Raw genomic sequence first — 25,857 nt, forward strand, 5'->3', positions numbered from 1 at the left:
AGGTTGGGATGTCAAATATGATAGTTAAGCAAAACTGAGGTACCAACTACGCAAAAATAAAAATTTAGGTGTTATGATGCAAATGTGAACAAATCACAGGTACTAACGGCATAATTTTTTCTCTTTTATAAGATAACACAACTGAAGAATGTATTTATTCAAGTACAAAACTCAAACCTGATGTCAAATTGGGAAAGATCTTGGCTTGTTACCAAAGAAATTAAAAAATAAAAAATAAGTTGATAGTAAACCTAAATGTCAGGGATGTTTGCCGGAGCTGGTGGCGCGTTAGGTCATCCACCACCGGACTCACCCACGCTCGATACATCTGACCAAGTTTACATCTTATCATTAGCACTTCTCAAGATGCTTAAACATGGTAACTACCTACTTATATATATATATATATATATATATATATATATATATATATATATATATATATATATATATATATATATATATTTCTAGGGTTTGCATTTTTTTTTATCTGTTACTATTATATTAAAAACTAACTATATGTTCCAAGATATTGCTAATTGAAGTGTATTTAAATAGAATTAGGGTTTTAATGATTAAATTTATGCGTTTGCTTTGTTAATTTGTTTGTTTTTGTCATATTGTAATTGTAATTGTAGTTGAAAGGAGCTAGGATTTAAGAAATGATGTTTGTGTAGGGAGAGCTGGAGTGCCTATGGAAGTTATGGGATTGATGTTTCGGGACAGAGGCGGAGACAAGGGGGACATGGTGGTGCTAAGCCTCCCCCAATGTCTCTTATTTACGTAATATAATATACTACTAAGTCTAACTACACAAAGAGTTCTATTATACGTTGAGTTTTAAACAAAATATATCTCAACTAAACAAACAATAATATGTTGAGTAAACAAGCCTATTATACATCAATTATATCTAATTTACCAAGCCATGATACATTGAATTTAAATTTCCTTTTATGTATTACAATTACTTTACGGAGCAATTAAACTTCTCTTCAAAAATGCAATTAGTCACTTTCGATTGTAAGTTTTCCTTTTAATTTTACCTCTTTTAAAAATTTCATTTCATGTAGTAATTGTGTTTGTATTACGTGTAATAAATAAGATAAGATTGGCTTAATTATAAACATTTTAGTTATTTATTTTAGATGTATATTTTCTAATGAAAATTGCTGCGATTAATGGAGTGTAACCATTTTATGATTACTGGTATTTGAAAGGACCCGTCCTAATCCATCTGGACGAAGTCACCAACATCTGGTTCCATTGCGATGATCGACTCCAAATAATGTCTTTACAAATGAGCAAATGCACAGCGGAATGTTTCTTTAGTACCTGAGAATAAACATGCTTTAAAGTGTCAACCAAAAGGTTGGTGAGTTCATTAGTTTAACATAATTAATCATTTCATAATTTTAATAGATCACAAGATTTCATATTTCCATTTCTCATAAACATACGTCCCATGCATAGAGACAAAAATATCATTCATATGGATTGAACACCTGGTAACCGACATTCACAATATGCATATAAGAATATCCCCATCATTCCGGGATCCTCCTTCGGACATGATATAAATTTCGCAGTACTAAAGCATCCGGTACTTTGGATGGGGCTTGTTGGGCCCGATAGATCTATCTTTAGGATTCGCGTCAATTAGGGTGTCTGTTCCCTAATTCTTAGATGACCAGACTAAATAAAAAGGGGCATATTCAATTTCGATAATTCAACCATAGAATGTAGTTTCATTTACTCGTGTCTATTTCGTAAAACAGTTATAAAAGCAGCGCATGTATTCTCAGCCCAAAAATATAAAAGGTAAAAAGGTAAATGAAACTCACAGTACTGTATTTTGTAGTAAAAATACATATAACGACGACATTGAACAATGCAGGGTAGGCCTTGGATTCACGAACCTATATCATTTGTATATTCATTAATACATATAGTCGTAATCGAACAATTTTCATATATTATAACTTTATCTATTATTTATTTACTTTGTATATATGTTTGAAAATGATTATTATTTATATACTTATATATTCATATATATAAATACTTAATTTGTTTTCTATGAGTATTTATATAATAATTGTTAATATAATATATTCATACTTATAGGTAACATCACTTATAATAATACTTATCATAGTAATAATCATAGTGATATTAATAATAATACTTGTAATAATATTGATTTTACTGTTAAAGATAGTCATGATAATTATTTTAGTACTTACATAATAATACTCGTGATAATAATATTATTCATGTCAATATTAATACTTCTATCATTTAAAAAAAATATTAATACTAGTATTTACGAAAATGGTGATAATTTTTATTACTTTCATAATTTTAATAATAATAATAATAACAATAACATTAATAATCCTAATTGTGATTATAATACTTATATCATTAATAACGATAATGATAATACTTTTAGTTTGATTAATGATATCGATACTTCTAAATATGTTGATTTTAATAATAATGATAATATTAATAATGTTAATAATATCAATTATGATAAAAATAATGATAACTCTTAATAATACTAGTAGTAGTAATGATAACTAATAATAACAATACTAGTATCAATAATAATAATATTTAGTATTAATAATCATACTAATAATATGTATTAATTAATAATACTACTAATAATAATAACAATCAAATTAATGATAATACAATTTATAATAATTATAACAACAATAATAATAACAATAATACTAATAATAATAATAATAAAAGTAATAAAAATAAAAATGATTAGAAAACTACCTTAGTAAGCTTTAAAAAGAAATTAATGTCGCAGCCCAGAATTGAACTTGAGACCTCCCGCTCACACCCAATACCCTTTAACCGTTCCGCTATACTTGTTTTTCTGAATCTAAACCCCGTAAATAAAATATATGCTATATCTAATAGTCTCTCTCCTCCTTCTTCTTCCACAAGACTAGTCGATCCAAACAAAATCATCAAAACAGAGGTTTAGACACTTCTACATATTTATAATTAATCACTATCCAAAGTTCTTACTCCTCACAAACAACAAAAAAAATATATATATATATATATAAAAAAGAAAAGATGCTGTAAACAGCGACGGTAGAAAAAAAATTGATTTTGATTCTGGAGCTATTTTGGACAAAGATTATAAAACAAATTATGTTACAAATCGATCCTAGGAACTTTTGGAATCGTCAATTGAACCAGAAACATAAACTAGGGTTCGAATTTCTTGATGAACAAGTGGGTTGACTTTTTATTTTTGAAAGTTTGACTCAAAAATTCTCGCTCGATATAAAGAGTTGAGAATTGGGGTTTTGCAGGTAGATTCAATAAAAGATTTCTAATCTTTCTGCATTTTTACTTTTTGATTTATGACTCGAATTTACGATATGACTGTAAAGTGGAAGAACAAGGCTTACGAGCCAGTTATGGGTTTTATTTTCATTGAAAACAAATAGCTGCAATCTTTTATTGTTTTATTGACTCATTAACACAACGACAAAGGAATAAATAATGGTTGTCTGTATCCTGGATTTGCTCGACAAAATAAATCACAGGCTAAATAGGACACACAAGAAAATAAGGGAAAGTTGATTGATACACTGATTTGTATATTGTATTGTATCTATATAATATATAACAAGATATGTATATCTGATTCTATATATCGATATATATCTGTATTTATATATATCTATATTATAATTAATCTTATTCAATAATATTAATAAATATAACTATAATAATAATACTTTTAATATTATAAATAAAAATAATAAAATTTATAATAATATAATAGTAACAATAATAATTTTATTATTAAATAATAATGATAATGTTAATTATAAAATTTATAACAATAATATTATCAATAATAATACTAATATTATTAATGATAATAATAATATTAGTAATAATAATACTATAACAATTTATATATATTTTAATACAATAATTATAAATCATCTATATTTATATATATTCATTTTAATAGTAACTTAATTATTTTATTTATCATTTTAAACTTTTAATTCCGATTGATTAAAGTGTATCTCAAAATATTATATATATAAACCCTTATTTTTATTTTGATATATATATTTACATATTTATTTACACACCATTGTTCGTGAATCGTCGGGCACAGTCCAAAGGTAATTGATTCCATGAGTATAGTTTCAAAATTTTTGAGACTCAACTTTACAGACTTTGCTTATCGTGTAGAATTCATATGAAAATTAAGTTTAAATTTGGTCAGAAATTCCCGGGTCATCACAGTACCTACCCGTTAAATAAATTTCGTCCCAAAATTTGAGTGAGGTCGTCATGACTAACAATAAAAATGTTTTCATGACGAATATGAGTCGATAAAATAGAATTTCATTACCATAGAGTAATGTGGATAATATGATTCGATTACTCGAAGCGGGTGAGTGAAGTCATTACAAAAGAGTGAATTGAGAAAGACAAGCTTTATCATAACTTTTGATTAGTCACGGTTGAATTCAGAAAATAAGGTGCGTCTTAACTTTTGACGTTGTCTTTGTTGAATTCCAGAATTCAAGGGATTTAAAGAAAATCTTCGAAATCTAAAAGATTTGATTCTTCGGCGAGTAAGGAAATTAAGATCTCTATAATTAAATACGGTGATCTGTCTCGATTACTCTGTCTGATATTTCCACTATAAATTTAAGCTCTTCCGTTCCATTATTTTCACCATTCCAATACTTTCTTTCTTAATTCCTACATCCAAAGGATTGTGAAAATGCTTAATCCAGTTCTGATCCTTGTCCTTGTCCTTACTATCGCAACAATCATTCTCCTTTTCCAACTACCACCGGAGGAATCTGTTTTCTTCTACTTCACCCTTGGGGTTATAGTGTTTTTAATTCTCCCGTGTCTTTATGTTGCGATAAATATTGACATACACGGTTTGTAATTTATGTGTTGTTATCGGGTTTTATATTCTCACTTATATTTCGATGTCCCTATTTCTGTTTCCTATAATCATTGTCATCCACAGTTAATACTCCCTCCTATTTGCTGCGATTTATACTCCAATTTCTATTTCGAAGTTTTGCCCATTTGTTTCTTCTTCTTGCGATTGGGCATCTCTTGTAATGGTCCAGAATTCGCGAATATAAGTTTTAAAATGAACATTGTTAATGTTCTAAGAATGGAATGGTAATGGTACGATCCTGATTTGTTAAATTGCCAGAATACCCTGGAAAAAAACCGAATCATTAAGGAATATTTTCTTGATATTTTAGAGGTTTAAATAGAATAATACAAGAGTCGTGTAACATGGCACATGATGACGTTAGAGTCTGTGAATCATCACGTTTCATTAGAAACTCATCATGACTTACTGTAATATAATCACGTTAATCAAGTGTCATTATATTATACTAACTCATGCTTCAGTTCCCAACATTACTTCAATAACATTCATATTTTAAGCTCGAAAGTTTACAGAATATAGAAACTAACAGTTTCTATATGATATAATACTGATAGCACGAAGAGATTAATGATTTCAGGTAAGAATAGTTATAAAAATATCTCCAGAAATATGGAGGATATTTATAATGACAGATACGACAATATCTCGAAATATCTAAGATCAGAGGATGATAGAAACTATTGTCTGCAAGGGTTTAGAGTAAGGAGCAAGATATTCACCAAAGACTTTAGCAGACATTGAATCATTTGGATTCTTTGAAGTCATACTTATTCTTTGTGATTTGTCCACGACTTTCTTCATAATTTCGCATAATCTGCTTTTCGGTACTAAATTTTTTTTTTTATTGAATGTTTCCAATATAATGATACACAGGAAGCATGAAGAGGTATATAATTTCAGACGAGAATATTTATGAAAATATCCTCGGAAATATCGAAGATATTGATGATGATATTTTGGAATTTCTAAGTTCGATGGTTGATGGAGAAAGATTTTTCGCAAGATTTTAACATGATTTCGGAGCAGGATATTCTCTAAAGATTTCATCGGATCCAGAATTACCTGGATTCTTTGAATATAGGGTTTGGTCATTGTATTTGTCCTTGGTCTCCTTCATGGTTAGCTCAATCCATTTTCCAGTTCCAACTTTTCTGAGCTTTTCCAACAAACTATTCTTTATTATCAAACTTCTGGCTTTTAAGATCGTTTACGGTTGTCTACGATTTCTGCTGCTTCATTCAGCTTTTTCAATATTCAGAGTATTGATTTGTAAACTGGGTGCTTTTCAAAATTTCAGAATGGAAGGTCATTATTCTAGAAGATAAATGTTATACATATAACTGTTGATGTAGGTATGCTGTGAGTTTTCAAAGTACTGATTGCCGATTCCTCTACATTTACTGCTACCATATCCGAATCATTGGTTATCAATCCGAGGTGATTTCAAGAGAATTGTGTTTTTAGATGATTAAACGCTGACGGTAATATGGTGGAATATAAAAGGTTCCCCGGTAACAATAAAAGAGCATACATATAAATCAAGGTGATAATAAGGTCGTTTCGAACGAAAAGTCGAAGTTGATTTGCTGGAGCTGTGACAAAATTTGCTACTTTGAAAAGGGATCGCAAAGTTATTTTTGCTAATAAATGCCAAAGGATTTGACGCGGCTACGTGTTAAACTTTTACTCAGTTGCCGAGAGTTTCTCAGGTGCATAACTATATGTATAAATCTTTCCTTCAGTAGATGAAGTGCGGTTGATTCATCCTATCGATTGAGGTGTTTTCAAGAATTATAAAAGGTTTGAATGCAGATTGTAATCGACGAGATACAAATGAGGTTTAAGATGAAATCAAGTGGCAAACTTGAAGAATTGTTTAGTTTCATATGTTATAATCAATATTTTAATTCATTTTAATTGTCCAATGTTATTAGTCCACAGTCGATAGTCCAATAATTCATATATAATTTAATATATAATATTCGAATTAATTAATACGTGTCGTGACCCGTATACGTCTCAGACTCGATCACAACTCAAACTATATATATTATTGTAGAATCAACCTCAACCCTGTATAGAGAACTCGATCATTACTGCATATAGAGTGTCTATGGTGATTCCAAATAATATATATAGATGCGTTGATATGATATGTCAAAACCTTGTATACGTGTCCCGATATTTAAAGTGCGTAAAATAAATAATAGAAAATTAAATAACGATAAATAAAGTGCGTAAAGTAAATAACAGATATTTAATGACGATAAATAAAATTGCGAGAATGTAAATTGCGATAAAATAAATTGCGATAAAATAAAATGTAATCAGTTAGCTAGGAACGGTTAGCTAGGATTTTGTTAGCGTGGATTCTTAACAAATACGGTTAGCTAGGATTTTGTTAGCGTGGATTCTTAACAAATTTCTCATAGTTAATTTGTTTGTTTCTAACAAATTTTATTTTGTCCAATGTTTTCTTCATTATGCCACTTGTCGGATTCTGATATGTCAAAATCCAAATATGAAATTGAATGAAAATGGTTATTCTGTGATGAACGGATTCGTATAGCTGTGGTTGCAAGTAGGATAGTAAATGATCGTTGAATCAAATTCGAAGAATATACAGTGTAACTTATTAATGTGAAATCTAAATATTCCTCGGGTATTACCTACCCGTTAAAATATTTTTCACCATTAACAGTTTGTACAAAAGAATTTTTTTATTACAATCTTTATGAAAACATATATACGTATATATTTTCTTCAGATGTAATCATGGATTTAATGAGTTAATATGATATTAAACTCATATGATTTTCGATTAGAACAAGAATATATAATCTCTAAAACATTAGAGATTACATAATCGTCATGAAGAACGAAGATAATCGATGTAGAACATCATGTAAAACGATGATTATACTCGAGGTACAGAATGAGATGTCGAAGCTGGTGATGTGGATGTTGTTGTTGGTGGTACTAGTGCTGTTGGTGCTGAGGTTGGTGATGTTACTGGTGTTGGTGATACTGCTGGTGCTTGAAATTTGTGTATCGTGCTCTCTAAAGTTAACATTCGAGCTCGGAGTTCTTTAACTTCTTCTACTAACCCTAGTTGGTTATCAGTGTGAGGCAGAGATCGGATATCTTCTCTAGTTCCGTTAATGGTAGATTCAAGACGAAAAATTCTTGCAAATAGGGTATAAACAGTGTTGCGAACGGGTTCGCCGGTGAGCGGGTCAAGTACTCCAAGGTTAGGTGGTAGATTCGATTCATGATATGGAGTACCTTCTTCCATTCTCCATAGGGTGAGTATGTCGCTAACCCACCCCCATTTTCTCCAGTAATCACGGTAGTTGATTGGTTGGTGTGCTCCTGTCACGCTGTCCTCGGAGTCAGAGGAACTTGGTTGATTCGTAGAGGCCATCTTACGCGATCTCAGGAAAGATTTTTGGTATGAAGAGTTTAGTGACAGCAATTGATAGTTGAATGGTATTCTCAATGCATAATTTTCATAGATATATATATATAGTACCAGGATCCCTTAATTTAAGGAGAAATTTACGAGAGATATCAGGCAAGGTCTACAGTAACAGATACGCTAAGATATGGATTGTCAGATACGCTAAGATATGAATATTGTCTATACACTATTCATGCAGTCATTGCAGTAAGATGTGTCTAGACTTAGAATGATAAGCAAATGATTTCATAAGAATGATAAGCAGGTAATTTCCTAAGGATGATAAGCAGATGATTTTCGACTAGAAATGATAAGCAAAACTTTTAACATACAGACACGGTCGAAGTCCAGACTCACTAATGCATCTAAACAACTATCAGTTAGACACACTAATGCAAGACCCTAGTTCGCTAAGATCACCGCTCTGATACCAACTGAAAGGACCCGTCCTAATCCATCTGGACGAAGTCACCAACATCTGGTTCCATTGCGATGATCGACTCTAAATAATGTCTTTACAAATGAGCAAATGCACAGCGGAATGTTTCTTTCGTACCTGAGAATAAACATGCTTTAAAGTGTCAACCAAAAGGTTGGTGAGTTCATTAGTTTAACATAATTAATCATTTCATAATTTTAATAGACCACAAGATTTCATATTTTCATTTCTCATAAACATACGTCCCATGCATAGAGATAAAAATATCATTCATATGGATTGAACACCTGGTAACCGACATTCACAATATGCATATAAGAATATCCCCATCATTCCGGGATCCTCCTTCGGACATGATATAAATTTTGAAGTACTAAAGCATCTGGTACTTTGGATGGGGCTTGTTGGGCCCGATAGATCTATCTTTAGGATTCGCGTCAATTAGGGTGTCTGTTCCCTAATTCTTAGATTACCAGACTAAATAAAAAGGGGCATATTCGATTTTGATAATTCAACCATAGAATGTAGTTTCATTTACTCGTGTCTATTTCGTAAAACAGTTATAAAAGCAGCGCATGTATTCTCAGCCCAAAAATATAAAGGGTAAAAAGGTAAATGAAACTCACAGTACTGTATTTTGTAGTAAAAATACATATAACGACGACAATGAACAATGTAGGGTAGGCTTTGGATTCACGAACCTATATCATTTGTATATTCATTAATACATATAGTCGTAATCGAACAATTTTCATATATTATAACTTTATCTATTATTTATTTACTTTGTATATATGTTTGAAAATGATTATTATATATATACTTATATATTCATATATATAAATACTTAATTTGTTTTCTATGAGTATTTATATAATAATTGTTAATATAATATATTCATACTTATAGGTAACATCACTTATAATAATACTTATCATAGTAATAATCATAGTGATATTAATAATAATACTTGTAATAATATTGATTTTACTGTTAAAGATAGTCATGATAATTATTTTAGTACTTACATAATAATACTCGTGATAATAATATTATTCATGTCAATATTAATACTTCTATCATTTAAAAAAAATATTAATACTAGTATTTACGAAAATGGTGATAATTTTTATTACTTTCATAATTTTAATAATAATAATAATAACAATAACATTAATAATCCTAATTGTGATTATAATACTTATATCATTAATAACGATAATGATAATACTTTTAGTTTGATTAATGATATCGATACTTCTAAATATGTTGATTTTAATAATAATGATAATATTAATAATGTTAATAATATCAATTATGATAAAAATAATGATAACTCTTAATAATACTAGTAGTAGTAATTATAACTAATAATAACAATACTAGTATCAATAATAATAATATTTAGTATTAATAATCATACTAATAATATGTATTAATTAATAATACTACTAATAATAATAACAATCAAATTAATGATAATACAATTTATAATAATTATAACAACAATAATAATAACAATAATACTAATAATAATAATAATAATAAAAGTAATAAAAATAAAAATGATTAGAAAACTACCTTAGTAAGCTTTAAAAAGAAATTAATGTCGCAGCCCAGAATTGAACTTGAGACCTCCCGCTCACACCCAATACCCTTTAACCGTTCCGCTATACTTGTTTTTCTGAATCTAAACCCCGTAAATAAAATATATGCTATATCTAATAGTCTCTCTCCTCCTTCTTCTTCCACAAGACTAGTCGATCCAAACAAAATCATCAAAACAGAGGTTTAGACACTTCTACATATTTATAATTAATCACTATCCAAAGTTCTTACTCCTCACAAACAACAAAAAAAATATATATATATATATATATATATATATATAAAAGAAAAGATGTTGTAAACAGCGACGGTAGAAAAAAAATTGATTTTGATTCTGGAGCTGTTTTGGACAAAGATTATAAAACAAATTATGTTACAAATCGATCCTAGGAACTTTTGGAATCGTCAATTGAACCAGAAACATAAACTAGGGTTCGAATTTCTTGATGAACAAGTGGGTTGACTTTTTATTTTTGAAAGTTTGACTCAAAAATTCTCGCTCGATATAAAGAGTTGAGAATTGGGGTTTTGCAGGTAGATTCAATAAAAGATTTCTAATCTTTCTGCATTTTTACTTCTTGATTTATGACTCGAATTTACGATATGACTGTAAAGTGGAAGAACAAGGCTTACGAGCCAGTTATGGGTTTTATTTTCATTGAAAACAAATAGCTGCAATCTTTTATTATTTTATTGACTCATTAACACAACGATAAAGGAATAAATAATGGTTGTCTGTATCCTGGATTTACTCGACAAAATAAATCACAGGCTAAATAGGACACACAAGAAAATAAGGGAAAGTTGATTGATACACTGATTTGTATATTGTATTGTATCTATATAATATATAACAAGATATGTATATCTGATTCTATATATCGATATATATCTGTATTTATATATATCTATATTATAATTAATCTTATTCAATAATATTAATAAATATAACTATAATAATAATACTTTTAATATTATAAATAAAAATAATAAAATTTATAATAATATAATAGTAACAATAATAATTTTATTATTAAATAATAATGATAATGTTAATTATAAAATTTATAACAATAATATTATCAATAATAATACTAATATTATTAATGATAATAATAATATTAGTAATAATAATACTATAACAATTTATATATATTTTAATACAATAATTATAAATCATCTATATTTATATATATTCATTTTAATAGTAACTTAATTATTTTATTTATCATTTTAAACTTTTAATTCCGATTGATTAAAGTGTATCTCAAAATATTATATATATAAACCCTTATTTTTATTTTGATATATATATTTACATATTTATTTACACACCATTGTTCGTGAATCGTCGGGCACAGTCCAAAGGTAATTGATTCCATGAGTATAGTTTCAAAATTTTTGAGACTCAACTTTACAGACTTTGCTTATCGTGTCGAATTCATATGAAAATTAAGTTTAAATTTGGTCAGAAATTCCCGGGTCATCACAGTATTTATGTTACAATTAAAACTTATTTAATTCTTTATATTTAAAGAAAAATTAATGATATATTTTCTACAATTGTTTTTACTTTCAAGAAGTGTAAACACGTTCAACTATTAATACAAAAGATAACATTTTTTCGAATGATCTTGTTTTTTATTGTAAGTTATATGAATAGTTAACTAATCATAACTATTTAACTATTATCAATAAGCTAGTTCGTGATAAATGCCTATGTGTGTGCAGAATTAACTAATTGTTATAGATTATATTTAATATAATTTATTTATTGGTTTCACTCATATTTGTATTATATTTAAAACTTTCTTATGATTGTTAACTCATTTTCTAGATATTTTGTTACATTTTATAGATAGAATTTGTAATTACTTAAATATTGGTTGATGTCACAATTCACTAAGCTTGTGGCTTAACCCATTCACCTTGTAGCTCAATTGTGTGATATTAACCTAAAATCGAAAGATCCAAGATTTGCATAGAATGTTCTTTAGAACTCTCTCCTTGGTTCATATTTTGATGTAAAAACTCTATGGATATGGATATTTCTAGAATTATGTACATTTTTGAAGTTTCTAATACTTTGATCATAGTCATTCATTTCATTTAATCTTATTCATTCATTATGTAGTAAGACTAGTATAAAATGGGCAACCTCATTTGGCAAAATACACATCAAATTTCTTCTATCCTCTATTGTAAAGTTCTTTCAATCACTATAAGTATTTTCCGTTATTCCCATTTGTTCTTTATAGGTTATTCAAATCGTTGAAAGGTCCGAGTAAGGTTGACTTAGTAGTGACTAAGTGTCGCACGTTGAGATTATCGAGATACATCTGTGACACTGAGCCCTCCTCATCTTTAAAACATGGCTCCGCCACATCTTGGGGAATTTGTGGATGAGTATACAGTTCGTGTTGTTGATGTTTTCGCAATGCCGCAAAGTGGTACTGGTGTTAGTGTTGTAGCTGTAGATCATGTTTCTCAGACTAATATGCTTGATATGCTTAAACAAACTGGGAGGTGAATTTCTTGCTTCTTTTTTATTCATCTCATTTACTCAATTAAACCATCAAACTATTAGTGTTTATTAGTCAGAAAAAAGATTTGATTTTTCTGACTGGTATGAGTTACATATATCAGGTGGTTATTTACTTATTTACTAGAATATAGATATAGATATTATATATTATATTTGTATTTGTATTTATATATATTATATATGTATTTAAAAATGCGTTGAAAATTGGACTCTTATTAGGATTTCAGAATAAATTTACAGTTAATATTGGGATTAGCATATATGTATTTTCTAGCAGTAGATTATACATTTCTTGAATGAAGTTTTAAAATCTGCAATGGTGGAGGAACATTGATATTGATATGACATCTTATTATTTTTCTATGGTAAACTTTGGCTTATAGACAACTGGGATTTTCACCCACATATAGGGTACACATATGTTACACAGTGTTTTAAATTTTTTTTTACCAAGTTTTAACATTTGATTTAAGTGTTATTGGGTGTTCTTCATATGGTGATACTATTATATACCGAGTATTATATTTATATATAATATAAAATATAATATAATGTAATATAATTATAATGAGATGATGCCAACAATCGTGTTTTAGGCTCCCAGGGTTGGATCATAACATCATAACATATTCATCATGATTTTTACTGTTTTGTGTATTTGTAAGTTTAAACTATCAGTGTTAGAATCATAACTTATAGTGAGCTATGATGAATTTTAGTGCGCATATAGAAATACACACTGCCTTCACTTCATTCTTCATGAATGATTCTGAGTAGACTACAATCATCCAATAATTCCTATACTGATAAACATTATGTTTTTAGCACTTTACATGAAAGCTTAATACGCCTGTTGCATATATGATTGTATTAGCTTCCGTTTAACTATACAGTATTCATTGTTTCTTTTAATTGACTTTTTGGTTTTGTTAAAACAGACCAGAGATGGTGGTTGGCTAGTACCATTCACATCCTGGATTTGGTTGTTGGTTATCTGGAGTTGACATCAATACACAATAGGTCCTTTATTGATTTTCTGTCACTTTTTATGCTACTAAGACCAAATGATTGATTATGACTAGAATTTCATGCTTCTACATATATGACATCACAAACATACTTCACCCCCTTCGATATTTGCTGGGAATACATCAATACATACAATTTTATGGACTCATATACGAGGCTAGAACAACTTAAATGAAACAATAACATCACCAAGTAACTTAACAATAGACAATGAATTCCAACCTCTTAATCACATTATGAAACGACAAAGTAATTGTAGTGACCCGAACTTTTCCATGTTTATATATATTAATTGAGATTGATATTTACATGATTAAATGTTTCCAACATGTTAAGCAATCAAACTTGTTAAGACTTGATTAATTGAAATATGTTTCATATGGACAATTGACCACCCAAGTTGATCGGTGATTCACGAACGTTAAAACTTGTAAAAACTATATGATGACATTTATATGGATATATATATATAGTTAACATGATACTATGATAAGAAAACATATCATAAAGTATATTAACAATGAACTACATATGTAAAAACAAGACTACTAACTTAATGATTTAAAACCTGGAAACACGAAAAACACCGTAAAACCGGATTTACGCCGTCGTAGTAACACCGCGGGCTGTTTTGGGTTAGTTAATTAAAAACTATGATAAACTTTGATTTAAAAGTTGTTATTCTGAGAAAATGATTTTTATTATGAACATGAAACTATATCCAAAAATTATGGTTAAACTCAAAGTGGAAGTATGTTTTCTAAAATGGTCATCTAGACGTCGTTCTTTCGACTGAAATGACTACCTTTACAAAAACGACTTGTAACTTATTTTTCCGACTATAAACCTATACTTTTTCTGTTTAGATTCATAAAATAGAGTTCAATATGAAACCATAGCAATTTGATTCACTCAAAACGGATTTAAAATGAAGAAGTTATGGGTAAAACAAGATTGGATAATTTTTCTCATTTTAGCTACGTGAAAATTGGTAACAAATCTATTCCAACCATAACTTAATCAACTTGTATTGTATATTATGTAATCTTGAGATACCATAGACACGTATACAATGTTTCAACCTATCATGTCGACACATCTATATATATTTCGGAACAACCATAGACACTCTATATGTGAATGTTGGAGTTAGCTATACAGGGTTGAGGTTGATTCCAAAATATATATAGTTTGAGTTGTGATCAATACTGAGATACGTATACACTGGGTCGTGGATTGATTCAAGATAATATTTATCGATTTATTTCTGTACATCTAACTGTGGACAACTAGTTATAGGTTACTAACGAGGACAGCTGACTTAATAAACTTAAAACATCAAAATATATTAAAAGTGTTGTAAATATATTTTGAACATACTTTGATATATATGTATATATTGTTATAGGTTCGTGAATCAACCAGTGGCCAAGTCTTACTTCCCGACGAAGTAAAAATCTGTGAAAGTGAGTTATAGTCCCACTTTTAAAATCTAATATTTTTGGGATGAGAATACATGCAGGTTTTATAAATGATTTACAAAATAGACACAAGTACGTGAAACTGCATTCTATGGTTGAATTATCGAAATCGAATATGCCCCTTTTTATTAAGTCTGGTAATCTAAGAATTAGGGAACAGACACCCTAATTGACGCGAATCCTAAAGATAGATCTATTGGGCCTAACAAACCCCATCCAAAGTACCGGATGCTTTAGTACTTCGAAATTTATATCATATCCGAAGGGTGTCCCGGAATGATGGGGATATTCTTATATATGCATTTTGTTAATGTCGGTTACCAGGTGTTCACCATATGAATGATTTTTATCTCTATGTATGGGATGTGTATTGAAATATGAAATCTTGTGGTCTATTATTATGATTTGATATATATAGGTTAAACCTATAACTCACCAACATTTTTGTTGACGTTTTAAGCATGTTTATTCTCAGGTGATTATTAAGAGCTTCCGCTGTCGCATACTTAAATAAGGACGAGATTTGGAGTCCATGCTTGTATGATATTGTGTAAAAACTGCATTCAAGAAACTTATTTTGTTGTAACATATTTGTATTGTAAACCATTATGTAATGGTCGTGTGTAAACAGGATATTTTAGATTATCATTATTTGATAATCTACGTAAAGCTTTTTAAACCTTTATTGATGAAATAAAGGTTATGGTTTGTTTTAAAATGAATGCAGTCTTTGAAAAACGTCTCATATAGAGGTCAAAACCTCGCAACGAAATCAATTAATATGGAACGTTTTTAATCAATAAGAACGGGACATTTCAGTAATGCTAACAATATGACTAATAGGAAGCCTGGTCATGCCGGTCTCTTCCTTTATGACAAACAATATGGCCAATTGGAAGCATCCATTGTGAATTCTCAAACCAGTTACAATACTTTCTTTTTCCCTACAATAACAATCTCATAAACCCTAAGATATTCTCTAAAAAACCCCGATCCCTTTGTACCGCCCAAAACCACCACGAACCACCCATCACCACCATTGTTACAACAGGAATCACCATCAAAATCACTCTTTAATTTTGTTTTTGTTATTGTTTTAGATTAGATAGAGTCGAGAGAGAAATATTTTGGATTCCAAGTACTCTAGCACTAGTTTTAGCATTTAGTAATCATTTCCGTTATTGCATTTTGGTTGATAGAAATCATTCCGATTTTAGCATTTAGCAATCTAGCACAAGTTTTAGTTGTCTACACTCTTACACTATGTACTCTTGAATTGTTTGTGTTATAACTTCGTTAAATATGGTATTAGTTTGTGTGAAGAAACCACTTCACCATTAATCTTAAAGCTAACGAGACTAACGAATGTTAAATACAAATATCCTAATGGTTTCCTAGTTTGCGACAACATATATGGGCACACCATTCTGTATCCTGCCAATCATATTGCATCATTTCAAATTTATGCATACTCACTAAAACCCTTCGTTTGGGAAAAGAAGAAATATGTAGACATACTTGAATCGGCTAACAAACATCACACAACACATACAAACAAACCATTTCCTAAGAATCCTAATTTGCCCCCTTTTGCAACAATCCTTATACCATAACACCACCCTGTCACCACCCTTATCACCACTTTCGACCACCCTAAAACTATCGTGAACTACCATCATCCATCATTAACACTTGCTTTATTATTTAGTTTTTCATTGTTTAATTAGTTCAAGAAATCTGTGTAAGAATTTAAGCTTTGTGACAAAAAATTATCAATGATATGGTTACGTTGTTCGTCACGGTTTCTGCTCCCTATTTTTTTTATTAGACTCTAGATTTAGAACATGAACTGAAGATCTAGACATGAATACCAATTGATAAATAAGATTTGTGCTAGTTCTTTGTTGCTCACATAAAACTGAAAGAATAGTAGAAAAGAGTGATGGAAACCTTGAAGAACAAGTAACAATTTCATTGATAATTTTTGTCATAAAGCTTAAGATCTTATGCAGAAATCTTGAATTAATTAAACAAATAAATCAAGTAATAGAAAGTTAGTGATAGTGGTGGATAATGATGGTTCATGTGGTTATGCGGTCGGAGGTGGTGATGATGGTGGCTACTTGGCGGTGTTAGGGTATAAGGATTGTTGTAAAAGAGATAATTTGAGTTCTTTAAATTGGTTTGTTTGTATTTGTTGTGTGTTGTTTGTTAGTTGATTAAAGTGTGTGCACAAATTTCTTCCTTTTCAAGCAAAGAGTTTTTTGTGATTTTTTTTTGTCATAAGGTACTTATGAATATTTGAGTGATGAAATCCTGATTGATAGGATAGATAATAATGTGTCTATGTATGTTGTCTCAAATAAGGGACCATTACGATATTTGTATTTAACATTCGTTACTTTTATGACTAATGATGACATGGTTTCTTCAGACAAACTGACGCCATATTTAACACAGAGTTAACACAAACAATTTAAGAGTACATAATGTAGACAACTAAAACTCGTGCTAGATTGCTAAAGCTTAAATATTTCTATTAACCAAAATGTCAAAACCGAAATGATTGTTAAATGCTAAAAACTCGAGCGAGAGTACATGGAAAAACAAAATGTTTCTCAACTCTATCTAATCTAAAACAAAGAAGTTAAAGAGTGATTTGATGGTTGTTACTGGTTGTAGCAATGGAGTTAATGGGTGGTTTGTGGTGGTCTTGGGCTGCACATAGGGATTAGGTTTTTTGAGAGAATATCTTAAGGTTTATGAGATTGTTATTGGAATGAAAATGAAAACATTGTGACTGATTTGGGAATTCGCAATGGAGGCTTCCTATTGGCCATATTGTTTGTCACAAAGGAAGGGACCAATAGGATCAGACTTTCTATTGCCCATATGTTAGTATTAGTTTGTTTTTTTCATGGTGCGATTAGACGGTTCGTATTCGTTGTATATTGTTAAGTTACATGCTAGATAAAATCATGGTCTATTGTTAAGATAAAGGGATTAACTATGACCATAATTTCATGCTTCAACACATATGACCTAACAACCATACTCCATAGTCGACACAATCTATATTTTCCTAGAACAACTTATATATGTATTTCAAACATAAATATAGGGCACAAAATCTTGTTATAAAAAAAATCTCAAATTTGTACCAACTTTGGATTTGATCAACTTTAATATACTCAGACCTGACTTTTTAGCATTGACCGGATTTTTAGGTGTTTTTGTGCGAAACAGGACGAGTTACTCTCCAAACTGACACGTCGACCGAGTCAGCCGATTTTTACAGAAGTGTGTAGATGCATAGTGTTTATATTAAAACTTCCAACAGTAAACATAAATTCTAGAACCGTTCAAGTGAAACGCATAAACAACGCAATATACTACAGTGTCTTTTAATTTTAATAGTTCTGATTTTCAAGCATACAACATTTCTGACTCCAATTAATTCTGGATTAATTACATACCATTCGATCTCAGAAATGTAATGCAAAAATTCAAAACTTCACTTGTTATTTTTTCCATTCACACCCTTGAAATAACCAAAATACAGAGTTTTGAAGCTTTGAATCAACGAGCCGTTGCAGTAGTGGTAGATCCAATTCAGAGTGTCAAAGGGAAAGTTGTCATTGACGCTTTCCGTCTAATTAACCCACAAACCATGATGCTTGGCCAAGAACCACGCCAAACAACCTCCAATCTCGGACATCTTAATAAACCGTCTATTCAAGTGAGTGTCTGAAAAACTCTTCGGCATTTATATATATCTAATTTAGTAACGTTTTGAATCTTACTAATGATGGTTTTTTTAAGGCACTGATCCATGGTTTGAACAGGCACTATTATTCAATAGCCATTAATTACAGAAAGAATGAACTCGAGGAGAAAATGCTGTTAAACCTCCATAAGAAGTGGACTGATGGACTGAAACTTGAGAAATTTGATACTCATTCTAAAACCAATGAGCAGACTGTCCACGTGCGAGTTTTTTCATAGAATTTTTAGGATATGCTCATGATAATTTCGTCACACGTGCTGTGTAGCTTACCTAATTCAGTAGTAGCTCTCTACTTGGTCTATAAAATCATTGTTGTAAAAATCGGTTGAGTCGTCTGACACGTCAGATTGGGGACTAGCCAGTCCCGTTTCATCGAAAACACCTAAATTGCCGGGCAATGCTAAAAGGTCGGGTCAAAGTCGGTCTGAGTCGATTAAAGTCAGTCAAAGTTAGGTCAAAATTTTACTATTTTTGATATTAGATTGTGCCCTGTATATATGTTTGATATGTTTGTGTGTAATATATAATTTTAAATTATTTGTTACTAGACTAAAAGACAAGGTTGTTCAAACTTCAACGCCCGACTTGACTTACTAGTCCCTCCAAGGTCCTGAATTGACTCGTCTCCGACTCGCGACTTTAACAACTTTATATAAAATAGAATATCAGAAGTTTAGAACACCATGTGATGCACATAAAATACTGTTAAATCACACAGTAACTTTTAACCAGTGGCGGAAGCAGGAACTCTTTTTACGGGGGCGAATTTTTTTTTAAAGTGTCGCAAATTTTTTTGGACAAAATATGGAGTTTTTTGTATAAAATATGAAGGTTTTGAGCCAAAATACGGAAGTTTTTTGGCAAAATAAGGAAACTTTTGGGCATAATACGGAGGCTTTGGGGGACAAAATATGGAGACTATTGGGCAAAAAAAAAATAAATCCACTGGAGCAAATCGAACAAACCAATATTTTTACATAGAAAATTACAAATCCACTAGGGGCGGGAGGCCCCACCCAGCCCCCACATATTTCCGCCCCTGCTTCTAACAGATTTGAAAATAAAAGATTTGAAATTGTTACTTCTATATTTGAGAATAAAATTGCTTTAAGTTTTGTGATAATTTGGATGAAGCATGTTGGTATTTGCAGGAGATGTTGGGTTTAGCTGTTAAATATAACAAGGCGGTTCAGGAAGAGGACAAATTGTCTACTGAGAAGCTAGCAATTGCCAATGTGGGAAGGCAGGATGCAAAGAAACATCTTGAGGAACATGTTTCGAATTTGATGTCATCCAATATCATTCAGACACTTGGTACGATGCTTGATACAGTTTCTTTTTAGAGTTGGTTTTGCTAGGTTCTCAAAAATGATATATTTGGTATATTGATATTGATTTATATCAGCCGTGTTCTAGTTTGAGCATTTAAAGAACTCACACTCCAACTAGAATGGAGTGTTAACAATTATTGTAGTTCGTTGGATGAAGCATAACGATAACTTAACGTTTTGTGTCGTCTCGATTTTATTTTTTTCAAAAATAACGATAACTTTATTGACAAAGGGCACTTTTAAGAAGAAATAGTCCCTCAAAACCGGGGAAGTACAAAGTAAACACACTGACACCAACAACCAAAACACACCTAAAAGCAAGTCTCGTTGAAACAAAAAAATTGAACCACAACTAACAAACAAGAACAACCTAAGACATTATTACTAGCGTAATATAAGTATATTATATAACCATAACACTAAGACGAAACAAACGTCTCAAACATCACCAATCTTGTACGAAACAAAGAAACCTGAATACATGTCTCAAACATCACCTATCTTGTCCTTCCCACGAACACCAATCGATGGTATACTTGTCGATATTTTTTTTTTTTTTTTTTTGAAAAGCCAAACAACTCTTTTAATATATATATGCAACGAAAAAAATTACACAGCATATTAGGATGCCTCTTACAACACAAACACACAGATTATGTACATGAAAGGGAAACTAAGCTAGTGCACTATACAACTATGAACCAAGTTAGCCTACACCGGTTCTAATGTTTCCACTATTCCCGTAATAAGAAGGATTAATCAACCATTGGTGCCATTCAAGATTTAGGTTCTTATCCCTCTTCGATATCCACTCGTAACTTTTGATTTGAATGTCGTTGAATAGAGTTTCACTTGAGCGAAGATTATTATGAAAGACTTTTTGATTACGGTTCTTCCATAATTGATACCCGCAAACCCACTCCACGGCTTGCCATAACGCTTTTCCTTTTGACCCACTTATATTACTTCCGCCGCCATTGAAGATCTCACTTGTATTGATCGCGCTGAAACTACCATGACCCCACCAACGAAAAACTCTCTCCCAAACCTCGGTAGCAAACTTACATAAAATTAAAGCATGGTCCGTTGATTCCACATCGTCGTCACACACGGGGCATCGGACCGTATGGAGGTCTATGCCTCGGTTATCTAGCTCCACTCTTACCGGTAGTCTTCTACGTTTTGCACGCCATACGAAGATACCAAGAGATTTAGGTACCAATTTGCTTCGCATTGTTTCCATATCCGAGCCTGCACTACCATGTAATTTGTCATCTATAATTTCGGTTAGTCTCCTAGTATTGAATCTGCCATCGTCACTAGGTAGCCACTTCCACCCGTCTGATGCGTTATTGCTTCTCACCGTCCCTGCAACTATGGTTTTAATTTCATTGATCTCGCCGCTGTTTCTTCCGAAAGGTGATCGGATCCATTGCCATCGAAATGTCAGACTAGTTCCAGACCAAGTGACCCGATCACATAATTTAACATCCTTGACTTCCTCTAGACGATATAATCTTGGAAATTTGTCTCTTAAGCGTTGGTCTCCAATCCAGTGATCTTTCCAAAACGAGATACCCCTACCTTCACCAATAACTCTTGCAAACGAATTGTTAAAAGAAAAACCGCATTTGGCCATATCCTTTCCTACTTTTATGATGTCTTTTCACGGAGAATAACCAACCCCGACCCGACTTTGTGGTGAAACACCCAACCCTCCATCCCGCCCATATATACTTTTGATTAATGAAACCCAAAAGGCGTTGGTTTCGGTACGAAACCTCCACCACCATTTCCCGAGTAAAGCCCAATTTTTCACTTTCAAAGACCCAATATTAAGACCCCCCTCCCCGTACGGTAACAACATGTTGTCCCACTTAACCCAAGACGTCTTATTTCCCTCCCCCGTCCCGCCCCAAAAAAAGATACGACGCAAACCTTCGAGCAAATTGGTGACGCACGCCGGAGCACGGAAGACGGAGAAAAAGTACAACGGTAAGCTGTTAAGGATCGATTTGATGAGAGTCAAACGCCCCCCGAACGACACTGTCTTAGATTTCTAACTCGAAAACCGTTTCTGGAATTTCTTAACTACGGGTTCCCAATCGTCAATCTTGCTCATCTTTTTCCCTACCGGAATCCCGAGGTAAGTAAAAGGCAGGCTATCACTTTTGCACTTAAATCGGTTTGCCATATTAACAACATCCTCGACTAGAACATTCACACCATACAAAACGCTCTTTTCAAAATTAATTTTAAGACCTGAGACGTCTTCAAAACATTTAAGGAGTTTCAAACAATTACTTATGTTCGTTCTTGACCATTCACCTATGAAGATCGTATCGTCGGCATATTGGAGGTGTGAAACCGGTACTTTGTCTTTTCCCACTTTTACTCCGTAAAACAGCCCTTTTTCAATCGCATCATTAGTAAGTATGTTTAGGCCTTCCACTGCAATGATAAAAAGAAAAGGAGAAAGGGGATCGCCTTGACGTATACCTCTTTGAAGCTTAAATTCCTCCGTCGGTGAGCCATTAACTAGGATTGAGATTGAGGCCGATTTGAGACAAGCTTCGATCCATCTAATCCATTTTAAGCCGAACCCCATACGAGCCATCATTGAAAATAGGAACTTCCAATTCACACTATCGAACGCTTTTGCAAAATCCGCCTTAAAAATGAAGCTCTTACTTCGGTTTCTTTTCAAGTCTGCTATGCTTTCATTTAAGACTAAGATCCCATCTAAAATGGAACGCTCCGAGAGAAACGCACTTTGTTCAGTTCCGATAAGTTTGGGTAAAACCGTGCGAATTCTATTAGCTAATATTTTCGCCACTATTTTGTAGTAACTATTTATTAAGCTTATCGGGCGATAATCGTTAAGTTCCGTAGGGTCCTTCGATTTTGGAATTAGTGTCATGAAGGAAGCGTTACACCCATTCGATATCTCGCACTTATCCCAGAACCATTCGATAGCTTTCATAAGATCAGACTTGATTATATTCCAAAATTTTTTAAAAAACTTGAAATTAAACCCGTCGGGTCCCGGTGCTTTCGATCCGTCACAACCTTTAATCGCCGTCAATACCTCTGCCTCATCAAAACGTCTTTCCAGGGACTGCGCCTCCTCGTTCGATAGCCTTCTACTTGTTCTCTCAGGGATTGCAGGCCGTATTGCATCGTGTTCCTTGAATTGGAGTTCAAAAAATCTATGAATTTCATTCTTGACCAATATAGGATCCTCTTCCCACACCTCGTTTATATGTAACCCACGTATAGAGTTCTTATTGATTCTTCTTTTAATCGTAGCGTGAAAATATCTCGTGTTTTCCTCCCCTTCCGCAATCCATTTTGATCTTGATTTTTGCTTTAACATGTTTGATTTTATCTTATCTTATCTTTCTCTAACCAAATTCGCCTAGCATCGATATCATTCACTAATTTTATGACGAGAGTTAGAACTAAGTAATTTTTAATTACTTAATCTCATGATGAATGAACAGATAAATAGTCAAAAAGGCTACATAATAGTCAGATCATATCACATTCATCCAAATAAAAATATTCATCACCGTAGCCCGCAGGTAACATGAAACTTACTCTGTTTGCCCGATAATTACAATATTATAATATAAGGTTGAATAGTACATTAATAAATTATCAATAATGTGTTGCATGGTTAAAGACGAGAAGTAGTAATACAACTAATCATGGATGAACATATGTCTCTCCGTAGTGTCCGGATTATTATTTTATTGTATTACTCATAATAAATAAATTTAAAGTTAAGCCACAAAATTCAAAGATTTTTGAAGGCCGACTGGAGTCGGCTCAATCCGTCAACATAAGATATGATATGTATTAACAAGTTATATACTTCATAATTCACTGATACAAGATAGATTATCAAAGTATAGATATATTATTAAATTTACTCTAAAGTTTATCAACTAAAAGTTTATACGAGTCAATTCTTGAATCTTGATGGTTCTCAACTGAAGTGTTCAATGTTTTGTTTCAAATCGTTTACTCTGAAAATCAAACTGAACAAAAAAAATATATTTATAAGGCAAATTTCATTTTATAGTAAATCCTTCCAAGTATTACACTAAAATAGATACAATCTACCAAAGGACTTCTAACCCATCGGTATCAAGTGATCTCATTAACCGGGCATAAGATTATGAGTAAGTTATGAGTTCGAGTCCTGGACAAAATGAATTCGTGTATTTGTCATAAAAAAAAAATACTACAGTATATTTATTTTTTATTTTTAAATTTTTTTGTACAATGCAATCTTTTAAGATGGCGTACAATGGGTCATTAAGGTTTTGTTTAATTGCCAAGTAACTTTTTCTTTAGTTAACACGAATTAAATACGGAGTAAAAGACACCAAATATAGTTTTAGGTAAAAAGTATCTGTTGCTAAATAATGACAATTAATAGAAAACAAACCAAGCATTTCCAAATTTGTTTAACGATTCAGACTACAATTATTTTACAATCAATAAAACAAACATGTCAATATCAAATCGATGGCCACTTTCTATATCTTTACATCAGATCTATCAAATCGATTTAAAACAAAGGGATTATAGCTTATCAGTACGTGTGGAGCCAGGTTAGGAGTTCAAGCTTCGTAACAAACATATACATATTCTTGAATAAAATTCATGTTGAATGTGTGAGTTTTTTATAAATAAATAATAAACCTTTACTAGCATATTTTTTGGTGGTGAGTTAGAAACTTACAGTACTTTAATTGAATTGTATATATTTGAGTAAAAATTAGTATATATTTTTTGATTAATATGAATAAAAAGACTTTGTTTGTTTACTAAAAAAGCATTACTAGTACTATTATTTAAATAATGTATCTATTATTTAAAAAAATTAACACGATGAAACAAGTTACATAAACATTAAGAGCTCATGATAATGGAGTCAGGCTTTTTAAATCCAGAAAAGCGAAGCGGTGCGCGTTATCTGCACATGATTTATTATTACTTATTATTATTAATAATATTCATTTTTATTTCTGTATTGCATACTTAGTATATTTTATTTATTTAATATTTGATTTTAATTTTATTACTCGTATTATACTTACTCCGTATTACGTTATACTTATTTGAAATAAAATAAAATACGAAAATGTCTGAATATAACAACACACTATCACAGCA

The 25,857-nt window shown here is 31.1% G+C and overlaps 1 protein-coding gene and 1 pseudogene across 1 annotated transcript; one reads left to right on the plus strand and one right to left on the minus strand.

Moving 5' to 3' along the window:
• The first annotated feature begins 264 nt into the window (after positions 1-264).
• Positions 265-20,682, plus strand: LOC139867458 (26S proteasome non-ATPase regulatory subunit 14 homolog; annotated as a pseudogene).
• A 694-nt stretch (positions 20,683-21,376) lies between these two features.
• Positions 21,377-22,309, minus strand: LOC139868222 (uncharacterized). Its single transcript, XM_071856553.1, has one exon. The coding sequence runs from the start codon at positions 22,307-22,309 to the stop codon at positions 21,377-21,379; it is 933 nt and encodes a 310-aa protein (XP_071712654.1).
• Positions 22,310-25,857: the final 3,548 nt, after the last annotated feature.

This window comes from Rutidosis leptorrhynchoides, chromosome 9 (genome assembly GCF_046630445.1).
Source record: "Rutidosis leptorrhynchoides isolate AG116_Rl617_1_P2 chromosome 9, CSIRO_AGI_Rlap_v1, whole genome shotgun sequence".
NCBI classification, from domain to species: domain Eukaryota; kingdom Viridiplantae; phylum Streptophyta; class Magnoliopsida; order Asterales; family Asteraceae; genus Rutidosis; species Rutidosis leptorrhynchoides.